At 37.1% G+C, this 24251-nt stretch overlaps 2 protein-coding genes across 2 annotated transcripts in view; both read left to right on the plus strand.

Moving 5' to 3' along the window:
* Nucleotides 1-1573: 1573 nt before the first annotated feature.
* LOC145691894 (phenoloxidase 3-like) lies at nucleotides 1574-21780 on the plus strand. The gene is made up of 5 exons (XM_081767200.1): nucleotides 1574-1579; nucleotides 2759-2929; nucleotides 7964-8165; nucleotides 17036-17262; nucleotides 21715-21780. The coding sequence occupies exons 1-5, from the start codon at nucleotides 1574-1576 to the stop codon at nucleotides 21778-21780; spliced, it is 672 nt and encodes a 223-aa protein (XP_081623326.1).
* Nucleotides 21781-22935: 1155 nt separating this feature from the next.
* LOC145691896 (phenoloxidase 2-like) overlaps nucleotides 22936-24251 on the plus strand; it is a 29368-nt gene continuing 28052 nt past the window's right edge. The window contains exon 1 of the mRNA XM_081767203.1: nucleotides 22936-22986. Coding sequence (XP_081623329.1) covers nucleotides 22936-22986 — 51 coding nt within the window. The remainder of the gene's footprint in view (nucleotides 22987-24251) is intronic.

Consider the following 24251-nt stretch of genomic DNA (forward strand, 5'->3'; position numbering starts at 1 on the left):
TATTTCTATTTGTAACGGCCAAAGTTGGTCACAGACAAGAAATTTACGATTTACCGTTAAAAGTTATCCAATTTTAAAGATATGTGGAGTTTTTTTTCTTTGAAAATAAAATCTATTACTTCGGGTTCAAATCAATCAATAAGTTACCTAATGTTAAAAATTTCCTTACGCGTGATTAACAGAATCTAAGTACTCTTATTATTGAAAACTATTACAAGTACATGGGCTATGTGGATTATGCAAATTGAATGTCAAATCTTATTGAAATAGAGAAAGAACCTAGAAGTGATTGAAGAAATTGCTCTTCCACTTTCGGAGCATAGTTGTTATAAGTTTCTTTCAGATTTTCAACCTAAGCAAGCCAAATTTTAATTGATTCTTATTAATATTCTGCGATATTCTGATCTATTAGCTTGAGGGAGTTGGGAAAAGTAGAGTTACCAATGTCATTCCCAGTAGGGGATCAAAATGCAAGACCTCCTGTACTTCAAGAGCAAAGTGCTTGGTACACAATTTTTGCAACTATATACCCAAACAGCTACGATGCCGCTTATATTGTATTGAAAAATGACGTAGGATAGTTGCAAACCCAACGCACTGAGTGTCAGACGTCATTGTGTTTTGAGCTCTGTTGAAAGAAGTAGAATGAGTGTCCAAGGTAACTGCGTAAAATAAATGGTTTTGCTTCCGTTTCATGTTTTCGTACCTCTATTTTTACTAAAGGAATTGTAAGGTTATAGAGTTGTCGATACGCGAATAAGTGTAAACGAAATCGCAAACATTTTTTAAAAAAGGAAATTTCTATTTTATCTCGAATAAACTCCCTTTTCTTTCGAAGTAGAAAAAATCGATAAGCCATTCTAGACAATTTTGTAAGTTTTACGTTTAAAATTTGATCTCCATATATGAACAGTATACCGACAAACTACCACGGGCTAAAATCTCACAGTTCAAAATCTCGCTTAGCCGAAACCTCGCCGTCCAGAACTTCATAGGTCAAATTCTTGCCTAGCCAAGACATCGAGTGGCCAAAACCTTTCGGCCAAAATCTCGCCTGGATAAAGCATTACAGACCAAAATCTTGTCTGACCAAAACCTTTCGAGCCAAAATCTCACCTGGCCAAAACATCGGAGACCAAATCTCGCTGAGCAAAACTTGCAGATCGCATTCCTGTCATGACAAACTCTTCCCATACCAATAAACTTGAGTTGCTTGAGTCAAAGTAATAATAAACAACAGCAATAATAATAACGGCCTGAAATGCTAGCTGTAGATACTAAGGAGGCATATAAAAATAACTTTTTCAGCATATAGGGACTACAAAATATGTAAGTCCATTCAAATCTTTAGTTGTTTTCACGGTCATAAGACTTTCTTCCTCCTATTGTAGTTCAAAGGTTAAAAGCTATCATGTCGCATAGGAGAAATTGATGCGTTAAATACTCTGCAATTTTCAACATTTTCATAATTTTCAAATTCTCGCCTTAATTTGATTTTTAGTATATGTTAAGGTAGTATTATATATGTCACACGACATTGATGAAACTCAATCCGATTTTGACCAAATATAGCATGGAGGTAGTCCTTAACCAGCATAATATCATACAAAATATTATAAGTACAATATTTTGTGCTATGGACAAGGGCGTCGATCCTGAGGGGTGGGTGCCCCCCCCCCAAAGCTCATGTGCGCCTCCTATTGTATTTATGAATATACAATATTTGGCATAATTTGAATGCAATTTGTCTTAAAATCCTCATATATATACCTTCTGCATCTGAATACCCCCCAAAAAATTTACAGAGAAATCGGCGCCCTTGGCTATGGACCATCAATTTTTGATTTTTGGATTTACTGAAATAACCTATTAAAAAGAATTCTAATTGACATTTAGAACAAACATAGCTACATGAAATTAACATGATATTAATTGTAAGTTTTGGAACTTACACGTAATTAGTAAGTTTATGTAAGTTACATGTAATTTGTAAGTTTATGTAACTTAAATGTAATTTGTAAATTTAAGTAACTTAAGAAAGTAAATGATGATACGGTTGATTAGCTATGTTGTAAATGTAGTAGGTGCTTTGCTTTAAGAAAAGCAGTGAGCTAACTTTTTTTTCGCAATAGGGAAAATTACTAGTTACGTCTTGTTCTCCAAATGGTGTTAGTAGTCATAGGCGCTGATCTTGAAGCAAAAAAGGGTTCACGCCCTCTAGGATCTGGATATCTTTGCTTGAATATTTAAGAAATAAACACACACACACATTAACAACTCTCCCGAAAGCTATACAGAAATAGGCGCCGTTGTTAGTAATCATCTTGATATATCATATTAAATAATCACACAATGAGTTCAAAAATGAGAAATCAATTATTGCTTTGTAACAGTGAAAACTTTCGTGGCTATATGGTTAGCGTACGAGTCTTCGGCACGGGAGATCGGGGTTCGATCCCCGACATGAGGTCATGTGGTTCGGATCCCACATTAAACTGTAGGTCCACGTCTCATTCGGTGTTGAAAGGGATGCGAAACACTAATCATCTAAAAAAAACAAACTAGTGAAATATAAGTATATATAAGTTATTTTTTAAAAAAAAAATCTATGCATTTTCTTAAAAATCCAGTCCAGAACGTTAAATACACTAATAGATTTTAGTCTAATCGTTTACAGTAAGCTATATGAAGAAGTCTGTGATTAATATGAATTAATATGATTAATATGATTAATATGCTGCTTTCCTGGCAATTTCAGGGAGAAATACAAACACCTTCTTCCAACTTGAGTCAATCAGATTGTCCAGACTTGCCTCCCCGTAAGCTGCAACAACTGGAAGTGCTATATTTGTTCTACAAAGTTCAAGAACCTTCTTTTGCAGTTATAAAGGATAAGGATATCTTTTATCAACTTCCGCCATCATACGTGGTAAGTTGAAGTAGAGCATTACATAATATTCAGCGTGTAAGAGGAACCTGTGAAGATCAGAACTAGAGTTGTATTATTTTTAGTTGCGCTAAACCACACAGGAAAGATCAGCAATGGCATATATTATTGTGTCGTATCCTAATTAATTAAGGAGTTAATTCTAAATATAATTTAGGAGACTTGTATTGATTATAGAGATTATAAAAGATCCCAATGAAATTAAATATTTAAGTTTTACGTCCCACGCTTATGCCGGTTAGGCTAAAGGAGACGGTGATGATGAGAAATGAATGAAATGATGGAATAAAGAAAGTGAGAGGAAACGGGAGAACCCCGAGAAAACCCACGAGCACGGTGTTTGTCCACCATAAAATCCACACGGCGCGAGCTGGGATCGAACCAGTGATCCCAAGCACCGGAGGTGAACGCTCTATCACTGAGCCACCGAGCCACTAAGGCAAAACTATTTTTCATATCAAAACTGTGACAACTAATTACGTAAATAGAACAGGTGTTCGCTATTGTTCGAGAATTGAGTTCTTGTATTTGACAACAATCAAGCAATTCATGCTAGGATTTGTTTGACCATTTGCTTTAGCACAGTCCATGTAACAAACTAATGCGACCTAAACATGATTTATGAATGTAGTGTTCAAATAGAAGGCCAGCTTAGTAAATTTAACTACCACCATCATGCAGTCTGTTTCCAACAAGAAATATTTATTTTAAATAATATAGGTATGACAGATTTTACCGCCACTTGAAAGTTGCCATCCTGTGCGAATGCCCGTGTTGCACATATGGTAGAGTCAGCCCTGTGTACAAACATATGATTTTTTTACTCTAGTAACAACGATATTATTTCACTTGTCTAGTGGCATCACTTGGGCCTTCAATGGGGGAAAACACTTACCCCCTCTGAGTTTGAGATATGTATATGGTTTAATCAGTAATACTTATACCTACTAACGAAAAACGTGAACATCTTATTCCCCAGGAAAACCCTGAAAGACGCCACTGCTCTTATTCAAGTTGTCTGCTGTTGATAACAGGTAGCTATGAACTTGGGAGTGAATAAGTGATCTGGGAGGATCAGATCGTCAGCCGATCGCCTCACAGGTGCTTGGAGAGCCACATCAACGACTTAGGCTCAAGACAACTGAAATGAGATAAATATCAAATTACCCTATCAAGAAGAGAAAGTAAGAAAAAAATAAGTAAGATAGGAACATACTGACCATTTTCATACATTAATGTGTTTGAAAAAAATATGTAAAAAACATTTTCTCGTTTCGAGGTCATTAGCTTGCTAATATGTTAGTTTCTCGTAAAGAAGGTTTCTTTATCAGTAGGAAATTTGTTCAAGGTCAAAAGAAACTGTAAACTCATATCACAAAAGGTGATTTCCACTCGTGCACCATTCGTGGTAAACAAGTAAAATGGATAAGGCAAATAATCGTCACTTCCACGTTTCACAAAAGTGCATGATTCCAAAAATTATATACGTAATCTATAACGATATATGATGTTTATGATCAGGTGATGATCTAGAAATTTTTGTTGGGAGGGGCCAAGCTTTCTGGGAAGAGGGTCGAATACTACAAGCCCCTACGTCTTTGTAGTATTGAGCGTGTATTATTCTGCACCCGAAGAGACGATAAGTAATTGTAAAATACTTCCACCTGAGTCTAGGTCAAAACTCCCACAGCCAAAATTCCCACACTCAAGAAATGTCAAAACGCCCACACAATCGGTCATAACTCCCACACAAATGGACAAAACACCCACACATAGAAACGGTCACAATCCCCACATAAATAAACAAAACCCCACACAAATGGAGAAAACTCCCACACGCAGAAATTATCACAACCACCACACAAATGGATAAAACTCCCACACAATCGGATAAATCTCCTACATTTTGAAATGATCCTGGTTGCACGTCTTGTAAATTTCACAGGCTAAAAATAATAAAAAGAAGTACAAGGGTGTTTTGATCTTTCGTGCATTTGGGAGATCTGTCTATTTGTTTGGGAATTATGACCGATTGTGTGGGCATTTCGACATTTTCTGAGTGTGGGAGTTTTGGCTGTGGGAGTTATGACCGTTCGTGGATTTGGGAGATTTGTTCATTTGTGTTGGAGTTATGACCGATTGTGTGGGCGTTTTGACATTTTCTGAGGGTGGGAGTTTTGACCTGCTCCCCTTCCACCTATATTTTCAGAAAAAGGATGATAGAACTACATTTTTTTTTTTATAAGAGAAGTGTAAGATCAAATTTTCATGCTACATCTCTATTAAACAAGTTTAATTTTATTGAGAAGGTGTTCAAATGTATCTTGAGGCAGTAGCTTTCAGAGAGATGCGGGCCCGGGGATGAATCCTTCCCCGTGGGCGCTCTGTTGATTATGATTCTTCACTCCATTGTTTCAGGGTGAAGAAAGCATAGACCGGCGTATGTTTCACGTAAAATTATCATATCTCCCTTATCTTTGACAGACTTACTTTTCAATTTTCTTTCATTGGATTCTCTTTACAGTTTTTCCCTTATAATATGGTAATATATATATGCTTACTTTCGGAGTTATTGGCTGCCGAAAACATGAAAACATGAAAATTAAAGACGCATACCTCCAAAACTATGGAACCTACCGTAGTTGGGTTAAGACTTCACCTAGGAACTAATATGTGTGCTATCCAAAAATACAGGTTTAAGAAATCTGTGGTACTTCCTGAACAATTTTTATGGAGGTAGTTGGAGAGTATTTCAAATTATATGACCGTAGCCAAACTTCCTCTATAAAAATGGTTGCGAGACTATCACAGGATTCAGAAACATGTAGTTTTGGAGAGCGGAGGTACATGTTTCAGAATCCTAAGGTACTCATGGAATAAATTTTATAGAGGGAATTTGGCTCGTACTCACCAACTACCTCTATAAAAAATTGTTGCGGGAGTACAGCAGGATTCAGAAACTTTGATATTTGGTTAGGACACATACTAGTTCGTAACTGAAGTCTTGACCCGACTACGGTAGGTCCCATAGTTTTGGAGCTATGGATCTTTAAAGTTCATTTTTTCATATCTTCGGCAGCCTATAACTCTGAAAGGCAGCATTTGTGCGTCCAGTTTGATCTATACATTTTGTTTTATCTTGGTGTGAGGAATCACCTCCCAAACGTTGTCGGTGTTGTTTTGAAACACCCCATATATATATATATATATATAACACCCCACAATCAAGATCAAACTTTTACAAAATTTATGAGACGAGATTCGTTTCGTCTCCTGGCAACACTTACAGGAAGTGACGAAATTATTTAATTTATATATATATATATATATATATATATATATATATATATATATATATATATATATATATATATATATATATATATATATATATATATATTAAATAATTTCGTCACTTCCTGTAAGTGTTGCCAGGAGACGAAGCGAATGTCGTCTCATAAATTTTGTAAAAGTTTGATCTTGATTGTTGGAAATTTTTTCTCGTCTCGTTTTCTCGTGTTATGTTCAAAAGTTTTGACTTGTTTTTCTTTAAATAATTTTATCCAGAATTTATCATAATCCTTTCACGTCACGAGCGGTCCACGATATAACAATTTTTAAACATATTTTATTATTGGAGTATATTGCGTATCTTTAAAAGTTGATAAATGCTCTTTATTATGTTCGTATAATTACTTTATCAGTTAACAGTCTTTATATTATGAATCGTGTAACACGAGAACAGTGTTTAACATCTAAGACTTGGGTGAACTATGTTGCCCACGAGATTAGAGAAACTTGTCATCTCGTCTCAATTATCTTTTCGAAAACGAGACGAGACGAGACATATGAGAATTTCATGATGAGACGAGACGAGAGACTTTCAATGACAATGAAAGAGCAATGTTCTAAAAGTTGCATATTTACTTCCCTTTTTCCATTTGTAAGAGTATGGCTACTTAGTAAACAGCGGTATTTACACGTATTTCCGTTCAATATGCTTCCTTGCCGTCGAGTTGTTTATTCCATAAAGTTTTCTTGTTTCTCAAATTTAAACACGCACACAAAAAAATCATTCTTTTATTATAATATTGACAGTGGCGTGGGAGATTACTTAGGTTCGATTACCGACAGGAGCTTATATGATTCGGATCCTGTGTTAAGCTTTAGGTCTACGTCACATATAGCTTCCTGTTAAAAGTGAGCTCCAAACTCAATAAAAAAAAGTAATATTCACTAGTCAACACGAAACAGAATCGTCAATTTCATATGTAGAGCATTTCTGTAGAAACTAGAGATAGAGGCAGAGCAGCGCAACGCACTGATCATGCATTCGTCGTTAGATTGAATGTAGTTCTACCGGTCGCTAACAGGTGGCGTTGGACTAGGCTGAAGTCCGCTAAGATGTTCTCTTTGAAAATTGCACTCCGATAATGGATATTCAAGTTATGCAAGACATATCGGACTGTGACTATCACAACAGGCTGTTTCAGGCAATGATTGAAACCCGCAGTTAGTTTTATCGCATTCGCTTTACGTTCCCTGGTGACAACCTTGTTTAATATTCGGCGGTCCCTGTTATTTATTTTTCTTCCTTTCCACAATCAGACTTCGTCGATTTTATTACACAATTTCTGTAGCTTGTCATACCTTTGACAGGCCTGACCCTTTTCGCCGTGGCACTCCTAACACACAGGCCTCTTTAAATAACTTAAGCTAACAAACCTCTCAACCACAACTTGGTCTCTTTAAAACTCAGAGAGAGTTCTCTCATTTTACAACATCATAAATTATGCTCTCTTCAACACACGCCTCTGTACTATCCCGCCTGACGTACTACAGCCCATCAGATAATGCATAATTTATAATTGCACACGCATCCTCAGAATATTATCACGTCACATATCTTATGTACTGAGAATAGAGGCGTTTCCACTGATTTGGTAACCATGTGTATTACACTGTCTTATTCTTTAAGTTATTAATAACTAATCTTGTGTTGTATTTTCCTTTTAGCTTGAAAAAGATCGGAAAGCGTATAAGAGAGCATTGCAGCGGATGCAGCTGTCATCTCCCAATACACGCATTGTTGCTATTACCGAGAGAAAAGATATTGACATTACCACAGCACAGCAGCTGGGGAGGAAAGAGTTGTTCTCACTTCTGTCACCACATCATAGGGAAATGGCGCAAAGTTTAATTGACTTGTTCACTAATGGTAAGTTCCTTTTGTAGTGTGATTTGGTAATGTAAGTAATAAACACGAGCATATACCTGTCAGAATTTCGACGTCAAAGTTTTGGTTTTTTCTTTGTTTCTGTTAAAGGCATTTTTATGCTGGTTTGGTTTGTAGCCTATAGAATAGAACTGCTACATTATGCAAAGGGCCAAGTCAGAACCGTGTTATACAGACAAATCGGAATATCCTACTCAAAAATGTTTCCAAATATTTGCGCAGAGACTTTTGTTTAAGTAGCTCTCTCCCTCACGCAATTTAATCCTTAGGGTGAGTGTAAAGGTGTTAATCACCAGTAAATGTCAGCACTACCAATACCTCCTGTACGTATTTTATTAATCATCATCATCATCATAGGTATTCTGCATTTATTGGCAGGCCACTTGCCGCAGCTGAGAAACTTCCATGCTCCACGGTCCTCCCCTAACCTCTTCGTCTTCACGTATGATTTTTCTGTTTTAATATCATCCAGTAATTGTAGTCTCCTTCGCCCCCTCCCTCTCTTTCCCGCCACCATACCCTCTAGGGCGTCTCTCATGATACAATCTCTTCTTCGGCAATGTCTCAACCAGTTTCTCTTCCTCTTCCTAATAATATCTAAAAGTGTTCTTTTCTTCCCCACCATTTCTAACACTCTCTCATTCGTTTTCCGCTCTACACAACTAATTCTTTCCATTCTTCTCCACACCCACATTTCGAAGGCTTCCAGTCGATTTTCGTCACCTTTACGTAATGTCCACGTTTCCGCCCCATACAGTACAACACTGCACACGAAACATTTTATGACTTTTTTTTTCAACTCTTTATTCAAGGTCCCACAAAACAGACTTTTCTTCCTCCTAAAGGCTTCTTTCGCCATTCCTATCTTTGCTTTTATTTCACGTTCACATTTCATGTCATTACTAAGAATACTACCCAGATATCGAAAACTATCCACTTGTTCTATTTTCTCCCTTCCTACTTTTATATTTGACACAGACCCCTTCGTTCCAATCACCATGGCTTTTGTCTTTCTAACATTTATTTTCATCCCATATTCTTCAAAGCCCTTTCTCATTTTTCCTAACATTTTATGGATTTTCTTTTCAGATTCTTCAACAAGCGCCATATCGTCTGCAAATCTTATGCATCTAATCATTCTACTTCCTACCGAAATGCCATCATCATCATGTAGGCTCTTTTTCACTATCTCTTCTAGATAAACATTAAATAGTGTTGGCGAGAGGCAGCATCCTTGTCGAACTCCCCTTCCAATTGCACTCTCTTCCGTCAGTTCTTCCCCTATCCTAACACTTAGTTGTTGGTTCATGTATAAGTTTCTTATGAGTCTTCTATCTTTCCATTCCAACCCTATCTTCGTTAGAACTCCTAACAACAATTCCCAATTCATGCGGTCAAAAGCCTTTTCTAGATCAATAAATACATCATACACCTCTTTCCTTTTTTTCTATAAATCTTTCACCGATCGCCCTTAATAATCCAATTGCATCTCTTGTGCCCTTTGAACCCGAACTGTTCCTCCTCAACGTCTTTATTTGTTCTTTCATATAACCTTCTATTCAGTATTCGGAGCAGAATTTTAGCTGCATGAGATATAAGACTAATAGTTCTATAATCCTCATATCTCTTTGGGTTTGATTTGTTAGCCATCGGTATCATGATCGTTTTCAGAAAATCTTTTGGCCATTCTCCTGTTTCATATATTTCATTGCATAGTCGAAACAATTCTTTCTTTTCCTTGTCTCCTATATTTTTAATGAATTCGATTGGTATGTTATCTATCCCGGTTGCCTTTCCATTCCTAATTTCGGATATAGCCTTTTGAAACTCATCCCGAAGGATACTAAATCCTTTATCATCCTCGCCTACTTCATTTTCTACTTCAACATTTAGGCTACGCGGTCTATCCCTACTCTCATATGTCTCCAACGTATTCTTTCCACGTTCGTATGACCTCATTTCTCTCGCTGACTACCTTCCCATTCTTATTTTCTACTGCCATCATAATACCCCCTTGTTTCCTCCGAAATTCCATAGATTTCACCTCCTTGTACATTTCTTCATATTTCCCAACTCTTTCTCATTCTTCTATGTCCTCACATTTTCTTTTGTAAAACTCTTCCCTCGCTCTGTCTGTTTCTCTTCGTAATCCATTATTTAACTTTCTGTACATCTTTCTGCCCTCTTCTGTATCAACCTGTTTCCACGTCTTCCTCTCCCTCATTTTCTGCAACATCTGCTCTGTAACCCATGGTTTCTTAGCAGTTTTGTGTTCGCGGTAACCTACTGCTTCTTCTGCAGCCTGCTGTAAGCAACGTTTAATATGTTCCCACCGTGCGTTGCTACCTGCACCTATCCTTCCCTTGTTTGAACATTTTTCTTCGAATTTTATTAAAGGAAAAACAATATTCATTGGCGAATCAAGCCCGGGGCCGAGGGGCTTAGGCCCCTGTTTTTCAGTGACAAAAATAATTTAAGCTATTATTTATGTATTTTTGAATGTCTATAGTAAACTCATGATTTCATAGACTGTGTTCTGGCCACCCCCCAGTTTTTTACCTTCTAAATACGCCACTGACAATATTCACAGTTCAGTAAAGATTAAGCGACACGTACTAAAACCTGATTCTAAGTTAAATTGAATCAAGTAGGCCTATTAGATAATTATCCTAAACTTCTTCTTATTATTGGTATTCTGTTTATTACAGTGGCGGTTCTTGAGGGAAGTCCCATGAGGAAAAAGAAGTGAGTTTCGTTTCAGATTGTGAAACTGCGGTAAACTTACAAACTATGAATGTGAATTCAATATTGAAACTTGAAGGAATACTTTTATGAGTACTGGTTGCTTTCTTAATTGGGGGGGGGGGAGTCACGTGAAAACAAGATGTTATGGTCACTAGGTCTACAAAGTTCCTGATGCATCTGTTAGAGACAGAGCGTCGCTGCGCGATGATCACGTATTTGCCGTTAGGTTGGACGTAGTTTCACCGATCGCTAGCAGATGGCGCTGGAGCAGGCTTAGGTCCAAAAATGGGCTGTTAGACCAAATCGTTTGGTTTGGTAGCTTTTCTTGGATTTAATTTACTGTCCCTTGCGGCAGCGAGGCTTTATAAGAAACGCACCTACTGTTTAACGTGGAATCTGAACCACATGAGCTCCCGCTGGGAATCGAACCCGGATCTCCCTTGCCAAAGGCGCTTACGCTGTTCCTCGGACGCTGAATCCATACCAATGAGCTATTACTAGCTTTTTCATACTGTTTTCGCTTTATGGGGTTTACTATTGAAACAACAAGTACTAATTGATATCTATCGCTTCTCATTACTCTAGAGGAAAAATCAGAGGTAAAACATATTCTTATGGACTGAAACTACATCAGAAACTGCTTATCGCTATCTATTTCCTTTTTCATTCATCATGCGATTAGTGCTGTAACTGAAAAATCCAAGAATCTTATAAAATAGAAGATCTGCCCTTACAACAAAATCTTGAAGCCATACGTCACAGTTTCACCACCCCTACCCTGCCCACTCCGCCCAATAGGATCGCAATGTTTTGACCCAACAATCATGGTGGAAACGAAAGTAGCCAATGAGACGATGGCAGAAACGAGAGTAGCCAATCAGATGTGCCGATACTCGGTTGTTTTTTTGGCTTCATTGATTTAATAGGGTGAAGATACATATGGGCAGATCCTCTATTTTATAAGATCCTTGGAAAAATCTTAATTTTCCTACTTCCGGTTTGAACTGAAAGTTAAAAACTCTTTCTTCGCATTCTGAACCTGTAAAAAAAAAAAATCGATATCTCTTAACGTTTCTACTCTTTGGAAGTAAGTGTTGAAACCGAGTATACTATTTTAACAAAAGAGACACTGACCAAAGCTTAAAACTTTACTTTATTTTAAATTATAATTTGTAACTGTTTCGGATATCTAGCATATCCTTCTTCAGACACGATCTAAATTAATGAAAAGAATGATAATAAGGAAGTGGAAAGAAGCGGATTGGATAAAGAAGGTAGGAAGAGATAAACTGATGAACTGGACAGGGGGATTACCAATTAATGAATCATGGCAAGGAAGTTTGAATAACATAGAGAAAAAAAAAATAAATAAATAAAAATAAAAAAAAAATAATAAAAATAAAAGGCCCTTATAAGAACCAAAAATAAAGGAAGTGATTAAATGGAAAGTGAACACGAAGACTTATACGATGTGCTGAAGGCCTCGGTAAATAAGAAAAATAAATAAATAAATAAAAATAAAAAAGTACAACAATGACTCTATATATGACTGTTAAAAGAATTTAAAAATTTTTTATAACAATGAATATATATATGACGGTTAAAGAATTTAAACTCTGTTATAACAACATTTATATATATATGTCTGTATTTTCATTAATTTAGATCATGTCTGAAGAAGGATATGCTAGATATCCGAAACAGTTACAAATTATAATTTAAAATAAAGTAAAGTTTTAAGCTTTGGTCAGTGTCTCTTTTGTTAAAACAATTAATCCAAAGCCATGAATAGTCTTACTATCGAGTATACTAGCAGAATTTGAACCACTTCCGGTTTCCGTAGATTGTTGTGAGTAGTGATGATACGTTCTTTTGAGACGTTGAATCCATTTGCAGAAAATCGCTTGTCGATATCTATTATCGTTTCTGTTCTGTAGCGACCAACGTTGAAATCGGAAGTTGTTGATTTATGATACTTCCGGTTTGAATTGAGAGTTACTAAAGGAGATGAGACTTGTTCTTGGGACGCTGAAATCAACATAGAAACTTGAAGTATTAGTAAATTTAACCACATCCGGTTTCCAATGTGTGTTGAGGGTGCTGATTATATGTTCTCTCGAAACTCTGAATCGACTGAAAAAAAAAACCTCTTGTCGCTATCTATTACTGTTCCTCTTCTATGGTGACCAGTGCTGAAACTGGAAATGCTTTATTTATACGACTTCCGGCTTGAATAGGGGGTTAACGGCTATGAAACCTTTTCTTGTTGAATCGACTGAAAGAAAAAACTCAGTAACGTTTACCGATTTTACTCTAAGGAAATAAATATTGAAACCGGAAGTACTAGTAAATTTCAACTCCTTTCATTTTCGGTAGAGTGTTGCAGCCTGTGATATGTTCTGAGACACTGAATCGATTGCAAAAATCAGCTTGTCGCTATATATATTACCGTTTTATTTCTAGGACAATAAACATCGAAACCGGAAATGGTTAATTTTAACCACTTCCAATTTCAATATAGAGTTAACGGATGAGATTGAATCTATTTTTGCATGCTGGATCGACTGCAAAAAAAAAAAAAAAAAAACTCTTCTTGATGTGTTTTACCGTTTTCATTTTATGGAAACCAAAATGAAAATGAAATGAAATTTTTTAGTTTTACGTACCACGTCCTTCCGGTTAGGCTAATGGAGACGGTGATGATGAGAGATGAATGAAATAGTGGAATGAAGAAAGTGGGAGAACCTCGAGAAAACCCATGCACACGGTGTTTGTCCATCACAAAGTTCACTTGGCGGGAGCAGGGTTTGAACTTTATGGAAACCAGTAATGAAACCGAAAGTACTAGTGAATTTCAACCACTTCCGGTTTGGTAGATTGTTACGAATTGTGACGATATGTTCCAAATCGACTGCAGAAAACCGCTTGACGCTATCTATTATACCGGTAGTTCTTCTAGTGATGAACGTTGAAACAGGAATTGGCTATATTGAACCATTTCTGGTTTGAATAGAGAGTTAACGGAGGAGATGAAACTTATTTTTGGGACGTTCAATCGATTGAAGAAAACCGTTTTTCGGTAGCTTTTATTGGTTTTCTTCTGATACCTGTCGACAGACGGATGAACGGACACAGCCGTTCTATAAGACATTCGATACTTATGCATAGCGTAATTTGTATGTCTAAAATTATATTTCTACCGGTAGAAACTAAGATAAAAAACTTACTTAATATTTATTAATTGTTATATACAGGGTGTTTCAAAACAACACCGACAATGTTTGGGAGGTGATTCCTTACACCAAAATAAGACGAAAAGTATAGACCATCTTGGATGCACAAATGCTTCCTTTCGGAGTTATAGGCTGCCGAAAACATGAAAAAAAAATGAACTTTAAAGGTCCATAACTTTAATACTATGGAACCTACCGTAGTCGGGTCAAGACTTTACGTAGGAACTAATATATGCCCTATTCAAATATCCAAGTTTCAGAATCTTAAGGTACTCACGAAACAATTTTTACAGAGGGAGTTTGACTTCGGTCATATAATTTGAAGTACTCTTCAACTACCTCTATAAAAATTGTTGCGAAAGTACCGCAGGATTCTGAAACATGGATATTTGGATAGGGAACATATTAGCTCCTAAGTGAAGTGTTGACCCGATTACGGTAGGTCCCATAATTTTGGAGCTATGGGCCCTTAAAGTTCATTTTTTCATGTTTTCGGCAGCCTATATATAACTCGAAAGGAAGCATTTGTGCACCCAAGTTAATCTATACTTTACGTCTTATTTTGGTGTCAGAAATCACCTCCCAAACGTTGTCGGTGTTGTTTTGAAACACTCTGTATAAGAATTAATCCATTAGATAATGTTTCTTCGCTTAGTTTGAAGCAATAAAACTTGAATTTCAGCCGAGGCAACCTTCCTTAATGATCGCCACTTTTCACTAATTTTTGAGAGTCTAATATGTAGATCCACGCGCTATGCAGAAACCTTTACGTGATTATATTGTTATAATTCTGAGAAAATATAATTTTCAATCGGATGTCAGAGATTGTGTAATAAAACGCATCAGTTGGTGAATAATCAATTCCAACTAAAACGCCATTTTCACACAAGGACAATAAATTTTACGCAAAATACAGGGTGATCCAATAAAACTCCCAATATTTTAAAGACTAATAAAGCAAAAAGTATTGCAGATAGAATGTTGTTTATTCAAAAATACAAAATTGTGGTTACTGCAAGTCTTCTGGTATAATTCTTCTTACACTCTGCGTAGGAAACCCAACAGCTACAGCATGCCGACCATATTTTTTGTTCAATGTTGTTCGGAAATTCTCAATCCACTGCAAGATATTTTTTTGACCAGACACATTTTTGTTACGTGGAAGAGCAAACTTTAAGCAAAGAGCTCTTTGCACTGTAATGACAAAACTGCTGCTTTTGACGAACATTTCGACTGCGTACTCGCTATGAGTTCGTGACTAAACCATAATTACGACTGAAAACGACAGGAGAATGGTGAGCAGAAGCGACGATCCACCCTCCTCTGACAGCACTAAAGATGATGAAAAGGGGAGGTTTTATTCGGGTGTTATTGACAATAGTTGTGTTTGTAAATTGTTGAGTTATTTCAACATACAACAGAACAGAGTCATTGATACTAGAAGAAAGTAATTTCAAACTGTTTGCTATACCACTTTATATTTTTGATTAAACTAATTTCTATCTTCAATACTTTTGGGGTTATTAGCCTCCAAAATGTGGGAGGCTTTATTGGGGGCACCCTGTATTTGAAGGTAAAGGAATAAGTAAAATAAATAACAAAAGTACAATGTGTTTCGACATAGGCTGAAAATCAATTATACTATGAGGGATATCACAGAAAGTATGGTGGAAAGTAAAATACAGAGACGAAAGGAGGTTGAAATTGATGTGTTAAAATCTGCTACATGAAGGGAAAGATGTAGGGTGAAGATGATGACGCATGTAAATTTCTCAGCTTGCAGCAAGTGACCTGCCAGTAATGGTAAAATATCTATGATGATATATGAGGCGCGTTCGGAAAGTATCCTCCGATTGGTCATTGTGCATGAAGTAGTGGAAGCAGTGCTACCATCCTTGTACAGACGTGCGCGGTAGGTCAGTCTGCATCCAGCCGTGGTGGAGCGAAGGTTATATGCTCACTAAACGGCGTGACAAACATCTTGGCATTTGAAGGCGGCGCTCCAAATTTCCTTTAAATGCTGCTAGCAAATGAGAGGCCAGTGGTATTGCCACGTTTATTTTATTCACATCCACGTCTATCCCCTGCCACCTGATTGCGCTGTAGTTTGTCTGCTTAGCATAGCCACACAACTTTACGATTTGGCAACGTCGCGCCAGAGCTTGCGTTTTATTCGTTTAGTTGAAATGCCAAGATGTTTGTCACAGGCTTTAGTTTCACTTTAGTAGCGTTTGAAAATATGTGCTGCAATAGAAAACCCCACCAAGTGCGAGGTGCGAGCTGTTATACGTTTTCTTACGGCAAAACAGTATTCGGCAGCAGCTATTGATTGGGAACTTTGTGCCGTGTATGGATCAAGTGTGATGAGTGAAGGAGTTGTTCGTGAATGGATTCGTTCATTTAAAAGTAGATGAGCAAACATTCACGACGAAGAGAGGAGTGACAGGCCATCAGTGGTCACTGATGAACTCGTTCAAAAAATTGATGACAAAGTTCGTGAAAATCGATGTTTCACAACCTCGGAGCTTTCCGATGAATTTCCACAAATTTCCAGGACTCTGTTATATGACGTAGTGCTACAGATGTTAGGCTACAAGAAGTAGGCACAGACGGGAGATTTTTATACTGATGGAATTTCTAAGCTACTGCAGAGATATGATAAATGCTTGAATGTTTATGGAAACTATGTTGAAAAATAGAGCAAAGACGTAGCTTTTAGATGTATATAATAAATTATTCTTATTTCCTTTGGTGTTTCTTTCTTAGCCAATCGGAGATTATTTTCCGAACTGCCCTCGTAGTAATGCCTTGAGGTCCTAGTTTTATTTTTATGCCAATGACAAATTTCTTGGCCCTTTTCTTCAATTTCCGCAGGTTCTCAATGCTACAACGACTTTCTATCTGCTGCTGTATACGCCCGAGATAGAGTAAATCCATATATGTTCATCCATGCACTGTCTGTGGCAATTTTATATCGTGAAGACATGAGACATCTTGAAGTACCACCTCTCGCAGAAGTTTTTCCACATCAATTCATTGATGCAGACGTACTTGAAATCGCTTACAAAGAATCTAAAAAGAAGAACCAACTGGCCTTAGAGGTAATTGTTAAATTTTCGTTATACCAAGAGTAAATATGATTCTTCCATTGTTTGTGACATTTGCGAATGTATCCGGGACTTAATTTTGAAGGTCTCCATAAGAAGCGTTTCCTTCCATAATTTATTAATATAAAAATGATGTGCTTATGCTGTACATCGATGTCCATCAAGAAGGCAGAGGACTGCACTCTTTGTAGTTTTTATTTTACCGTCTTACATATACAGGGTGGCCCAAAACTAGGTATACAGTACCGTACTGATAAGCTCATTGCATTTTATATTGCTATCCATCAGGTAGACTTAGTTCTTTCTTATTTGTTCTTAATGTGTATGAGGTACGGGTTCGAGTCCGTTGTTCGAGCACCAAGATATAATGGTAACACGGTTCGTTTCCTGAATGTCCTTGTTTGGGCTTAGCCATTTTATGAGGTACTAGGGGTTCAATCCTTAGTATGTCCCTATTTGGGAACACAATTTATGAGGTTATAGGGTTTGAGTCCCTGAGTGGGCTTCGCCGAGATACGACAGTAGCAAAGGTTAGGGTGTCAAGTTATACTAAAAGACTGGGATTCGAACCAATCTGTTTCTGGGTGGGAACGTCAAGACATGAGGAAAAGGTTTTCCACCGGGTACCCACCGACACTGATGGGACCTCACAGCATCATAACAACTGAGCGTTAAATTTCGTTGTATAAAAATCTCGTATAGTCTTGTTCCGGGTACTGATTATGTCTCTCATAACAACGGGGAGAAATCCACAGAATTAGAACGTAAATAACTTGAGCACTCTACATTTATATAGGAAACAAGTGCAATATTGTAGTGTACTGCATCAAGTGCATGGTACACAAATCAATGTAAAATCCACACATATTTAAATCTTACCTGAATTTTCCTTTCATTAATAGAATATCAGAATATCTAGTTATTATCAGGTTGCGATAATAACTAGATAACTAACCACAGATTAAACCCATCAGTAACGCTATTCACATTACTTATTGAATTTTATCTAGTTGATTTTACCGTAAATATTGATTTTAATAGGACCAAAAAATTGAACTGAAGTAGAAGCTATTGATTTATTGTAAGCACTTTTAATTTATAGACACAAATATGATTCTGCTTTACAAATATGCACTATGTGGGTAATATTAATCAATAGTCCATATTTAAAATTGACGATCACGCGCGAATATTGTTACCGGTCGCACTGTCCGCGTCGCGTATGTAATTACTGTATTGAGGGTTGGTGATACAAAGATGTAGATACTATCCACCTTGGCAAACTTATCCGTTCGTGGCAAGAAGTTTGGATTCCATTTTCCTTGTAGCTGGTTTCTCCTTGTAGATTGCCATTCTACCATGGGTTGGGAAAGTACAGGTTCATAAGATGTATCACTTTTCTTTTATGCTTTCCAGACATTATTTTCCCCAGGGTGAATTTGAAAATAAACTGACGATAACAAATAAATTACCAAATTTTGAAATATTAACAACATGCGCGCCCTTAGAGCACAAAGGTTCTATGTCCAACTTTTTTCGAAATTGAGATTTTTATACCTATAGATGGCGCATGATGAACTCTTTCACATGGCGATAAGAAAGCAGACGAAATCCTTATTATTTACAAGAAATAATGGATGAAATATTGTCCTATCTCATATGCCCTCCTATATCCTATGTCCATTATTTTTGCTCTCCTGTAAAATTTCTAAAATTGGACATAAAACCTTTGCGCTCCAAGGACGCGATTGGTTGTGTGGTATATTCGTTGCACTGAGATTACTTATGAGTGAGTTTTATATAAGACACTTGACACAGTCGTCCCTATCTCATCGCATCCCAAAACCCACTCTTCGCGCTTTGTGTAAGCGTCAGTCTGCTCTCACACAATGAAGGCGTATGAATACACTCTTAGAACAACAAAAAAAATATTTTCCATAAAAGACATTAAGCTTTTAAGTAGTTACTTACTCTGATAAAAATTGATTAATTAATTATTGTGTTTTAGCAATATATTGATCACTTTTAAACAAGGAATGAAATAAGTAACTACGGATTAATATGAAATATGCAAATTATAGCATATAGTCCGGTGTTTCGTCGTTGCTTCGCAATTCAGCTTTTACAGAAGTGGGAAGAAAGCTAAGCTGAGACGAATTCTTTTTCCAAACTAGGCTATAAGAGAGAATTGGGCAACCAACCACACACACACATAGAAAAACTTGTGAGCGAGAAACTTCGTAGCTCTTAGTTCCAAGAATTTTGTCTCGCTGCATGCTAATTCTAAGAAATCCTCTTGTATACACGAGGGTTGTTCAAAAGGAGTATAACGATTACGTTATATGTGTTTTTACTTACATCTTAAGCTCGGAAGAGCCGAAGCAAATAAACTAGAATGTTATACTTGATCAATGCAGGGGTGTATACCTACTTTTGGGGCACCATATATTGATGTTTGTCAAAGACATAATTTAATTTTGCCTACTATTAACTGCGATCTTGCTTCTGTGAGGGCCACTTCTACATGCATAAAGCATTTCATACAAAGAAAACCCTACCAGAAAATTCTGTGCTGACACAGGAAATTCTAGCTAATTCATGTGTATCAAAAGCAGGAATGCTAAACATTCGCCTAATTGAGAACAGTTTATGAAACCATACAAGATATTAACAGAAAAGTAGAGATTAATTGATCCGGCAGAATCATCCCCTTGATTTTCATTAGCTATTGCGTGATGGTTTTGAAAGTGAAATTTGTGTTGAAGATATTGTATACAGTGATGCCAACCTGAAACGTTCTAAAATCCCACTTCGAGTGGCAGAAATTCCCATTTTGCTCTTGAATTTCCCACGCTATGCTAATATTAAAATTTTCAATACATGAACAACGGAATTACTGCATCTTAGTCATTTTCTTCAATATATGAGGGAATTATCCAAAAATTCCCATTGTCTAAGTTTATCAAACAGCTTATGAACATATATTTTCCTTAATAAAAAAAAATTGAAAATGCTAATGAAAATAAGTAGATTTTGTTATTAGTTTGGTATTTCCATCACACTTTTATGCCATGATCTTCCATTGAACGTAATAAGACTAGATGAAGTTAATTTTTTTAGTCATTTGATCTGGAACGTTTTGAAAGTTGGACGTTTTTCGTTTCGCCTTTTTCCGTTATTTCTAGGTTCTTTGATTTTTCTCTCTTTATAATACCAAAGTACAGTAAACGTTACACAAAGATGCATTTTATACTAAGGAAACTTGACAATTAGCATTATTTTCACGTGCATTGAAGACCCATTTTTCTACTCGCCCATAGACAATTTGTTGGGGTCAATGGAATAGATATATGAAAAATCACATGAATCGTGTTTTTTTTTTTTTTTTTTTTTAACGAAAATTCACTTTATCTCATTTCGAGAAGTCATTGTCAGAAAAATCGCACAATATTGAATTTTTCCGGCGGGTTGGTACCACTGATTATATATGATATTTGAGCAGCAGAAGACACCATTTCAATTACCAATACGACAAGAACTGGTGAATATCGTGAATATTGTTGTTGAAGCGCACTCAGAAAGTGACGATTCTGTCATTGCAACATTACGCGGTAATTTTGTACTTGTTTTTATAGCTGTTGAGACCAAAAAGTTCCTGATACGAAAACTGCAATATTGTGGGCGAGAAATTTCAGAAAAATAGATTTAACTCTTAGAAAAGAAATTGCCTGCTAGACGTATCGACGTTTGGCAAAAACCGAAACAGCGTAACGACATGAATCTATGGTAGTTGTACGAGAAACGTTTTCAGAGCGTCTTATGATATTACCATATCTATTCCTTTTGACCTTTTCTTTGGGATATCTATAAGGTAAAGGTGTTCTATAACCCTTAAATGCACTACTTTTCCATTTGAGTGGAAAAAACATATAATGATCTATTTGAGCTCCAGAATATATATCGTAATGTCAATTGGTAGAGGCAATAATAGTCCGAGATTATCATTTCATCAATTTTATTATAAAATAATTCTCTATGGAATAATTACAAAGTTACTTTGTAAAGATACAAAATAAATGTTTCAATATTAGTTCTTAGCACACGTAAAGTTGCTTCGGTTGATGTAGGTTGGAGTACGGGCAACCTTTTTGCCCAATGCAGCCTCCAGGATTTTATAAAGCAGTATATATACAACCACCTGGGAAAACATGTATTCCATATTTCGAGCTTACTTCTTGGCCAAAAGGCAATCCATCACCTCCCCTAAAAGTTCCTTCAGGACCCGCCACTGGTTATGGATAAGGTATCAGTAGTATATTGTTGCATGGCAAGAATTTCGATGATATTATGTTCAAAATAAAGTGATAACTAAATTCAAACATTGTTCTAAACGATGTGAAAATTAAATTTGAAATAAGATGCCCTTCTTTTACTGTATGTTTTTAGTCAAGGAATTCTTTTGGCGAAGGTCGATCCGCGTATATGTGTCCAACTTTACACCCGTATCCCTGACCACAGAAGCGACCGAACCAAGTGGTTAAACGCGTGTGCTACACCTGGAGGTCCATTCTATCGTCTGCCAAGCGAAACTGTGTATCGTGTGCATCATGGCCCCAAAGGTGAACCGTTTTTGGAAGGGCTACGTATTTGGACTTTTCCACGCCAAATATTCGGTTTCTAAAATTCAAAAGCAGTGCAAATAAAATGGTTGTGCATTGGGTTCGACGACTATCAAGAACATAATCAAGCAGTATAAAAAAGAAGACATACCAGGTAAGCAGTCACCCACGAAGGGGTCGAGGAAGCGAGCGTGTACCACAGTGACTCCACAAGTAGCTCAGAAGTTGCGGCGAATTGCCTTACAAGAAAATCCCCCTCCGCAACGTGTGATGGCAGCTCGACTCCACATATCACAGTCAACTGTTAACCGCGCCCTGAGTGGGAAATTAAACCTCCGGAGGGTCTTCAAAAGTCACGGACATTACCTAAGTGCGGCCCATCGCCGTGAGAAAAAGACCAACAGCAGGCGTCTCTATGAACGCCATCTATATGGGGAAAAGTGGAAGTTTGTGGCTACACTAGATGAAGCATGGGTGTATCTATAAGATTGTGGCAAAATTTGCTCGATGAATTACACTTCGCGAGATGCAAAAAGCCGTCCTGCGTTTACCCGTCAGTGCAAAGCAACTTTCTCGAAAGGATTTATGGTTGTCGCCGGTTACTCTTATCAGGGCAAGTTAACAATTCGTCAGGTCCCTAAAAACTGTAAAATCAACTCTGCATTCTTTCAGTAACATATACTGACCCCAATTTATACAGAAGATCTGCCTTGTTTGTATGGGCATGCCATAAAGCAAGTGTTTGTGCATATGGATAAGGCCTCCTCACATACATCTCGTTCTACCCAGAACTTTCTAAAGCAGATGGAGACAGACACCGGTATTCGTGCTATTTCATTTCATGATATACCAGTGAAATCACCAGATGCCAGTCCCATGGATTTCTGCGGGTTTGGTCTACTGAAAAGGGCACTTTCTTCTCGTCGTGTCACTACTCTCGGGGGCCTGTGGAAAGCCTGCCGGGAGGAATGGGAGAAGATTCCACTTCCTGTACTTCGTCGTAGTCTTCTACAGTGGAAGTTACGGTGCAGGGCTATTGCCAGAACACATGACCATCACATTAAGGCCAACCGATGGTGGTCCCATGGATTTTCATAAGGTTAGTGCTATTTCAAAATTGGACACATATACGCGGATCGACCTTCTGTATTATAGCACCATTAATAAGCTACAAAATCATTTATTTTATTCCTCAATATTTTAACCCGTTGCGTTCCAGTGACACCCATGTGGATGTCATAAAATACTTCTTTGCAAAATACCAGTGACATTCATGTGGATGTCATGAAAATGTATCCCTTATTAAGGGTCGTATTACTCCTGGAGGTGATGAAATTTGTTAGTGGATGCAAGGCACGAGTTAGTTCTACTATTTCTCCTTAGGTGACAGTACCTTACTGACAGAAAGAAACTGTCGTTTCATGGCAGGCCTAAGGGAGTCATGTGTTTGTTTTGACAATAAACAACTGGCAACACATGTGTTTAATTACGATACACATGTATTTGTTTTGACGATCAACAATTTATTTATTTTATTTATTTATTTAACAATCATCAGATACAGCTCAGAGGTAATTTTATACTGGATATCTAACAACAACAATAACAATGGAAAGGATTTGGGAAGGTATCAGCCAGGGCATGTTTTAGTAGGTACCATCCCGGCATTTGCCTGGTAGCAAGAGCGCCGATCGTGGGGGGCGGGGAAGCTCAACCCCCAAAGCTTATGTGGGCTCCCTATTGTATTTATGAATATACAATATTTGGCATAGTTTGAATGCAATTTGTCTTAAAACCCTCATATATATACACCTTCTGCATCTGAATGCCCCCCAAATTTACAGAGAAATCGACGCCCTTGACTGGTAGGACTGAGGGAAACACTGGAAAACCCCAGTCAGGATGGTCGGCAGTGGGAATCGAACCCACGACCTCCCGAATGCGAAGCCAACGCTTTACCACTTGAACTACTTCTCTCGCAATTGGCAACTTCGATATCATATTTCGAGATTGGAAGAAAGGAGAAATAAAAAAAGATTTGTCTTTGATCTCCGGTCAGGGTAGCCAACCTGAAGCAGCATAAAATCCCTTCAGAATATCAAAATTTACCTTTTTCAGTCAAAATGTTCCACAATGCAAATAATTTTTATCATTAATGTGAATGCTGTATTTGCGCTTGCACAACATCTATGCCCTATATAACAGCCTAGACAGTCAGTGAAAACCTGGTATTACAGCACGCACACAGGAAAATGACTTCTGGAACGCAAGAGATTAATCTTACCAGTAATTTTTAATCTCATTTATTTAAGTAGTAAGTACAGTTACTAAGTTCAGTTTATACTAAGTTCAGAAAATACTAAG

The sequence above is a fragment of the Thermobia domestica genome, chromosome 8, assembly GCF_964235325.1.
Source record: "Thermobia domestica chromosome 8, izTheDome1.hap1.1, whole genome shotgun sequence".
NCBI lineage: Eukaryota > Metazoa > Arthropoda > Insecta > Zygentoma > Lepismatidae > Thermobia > Thermobia domestica.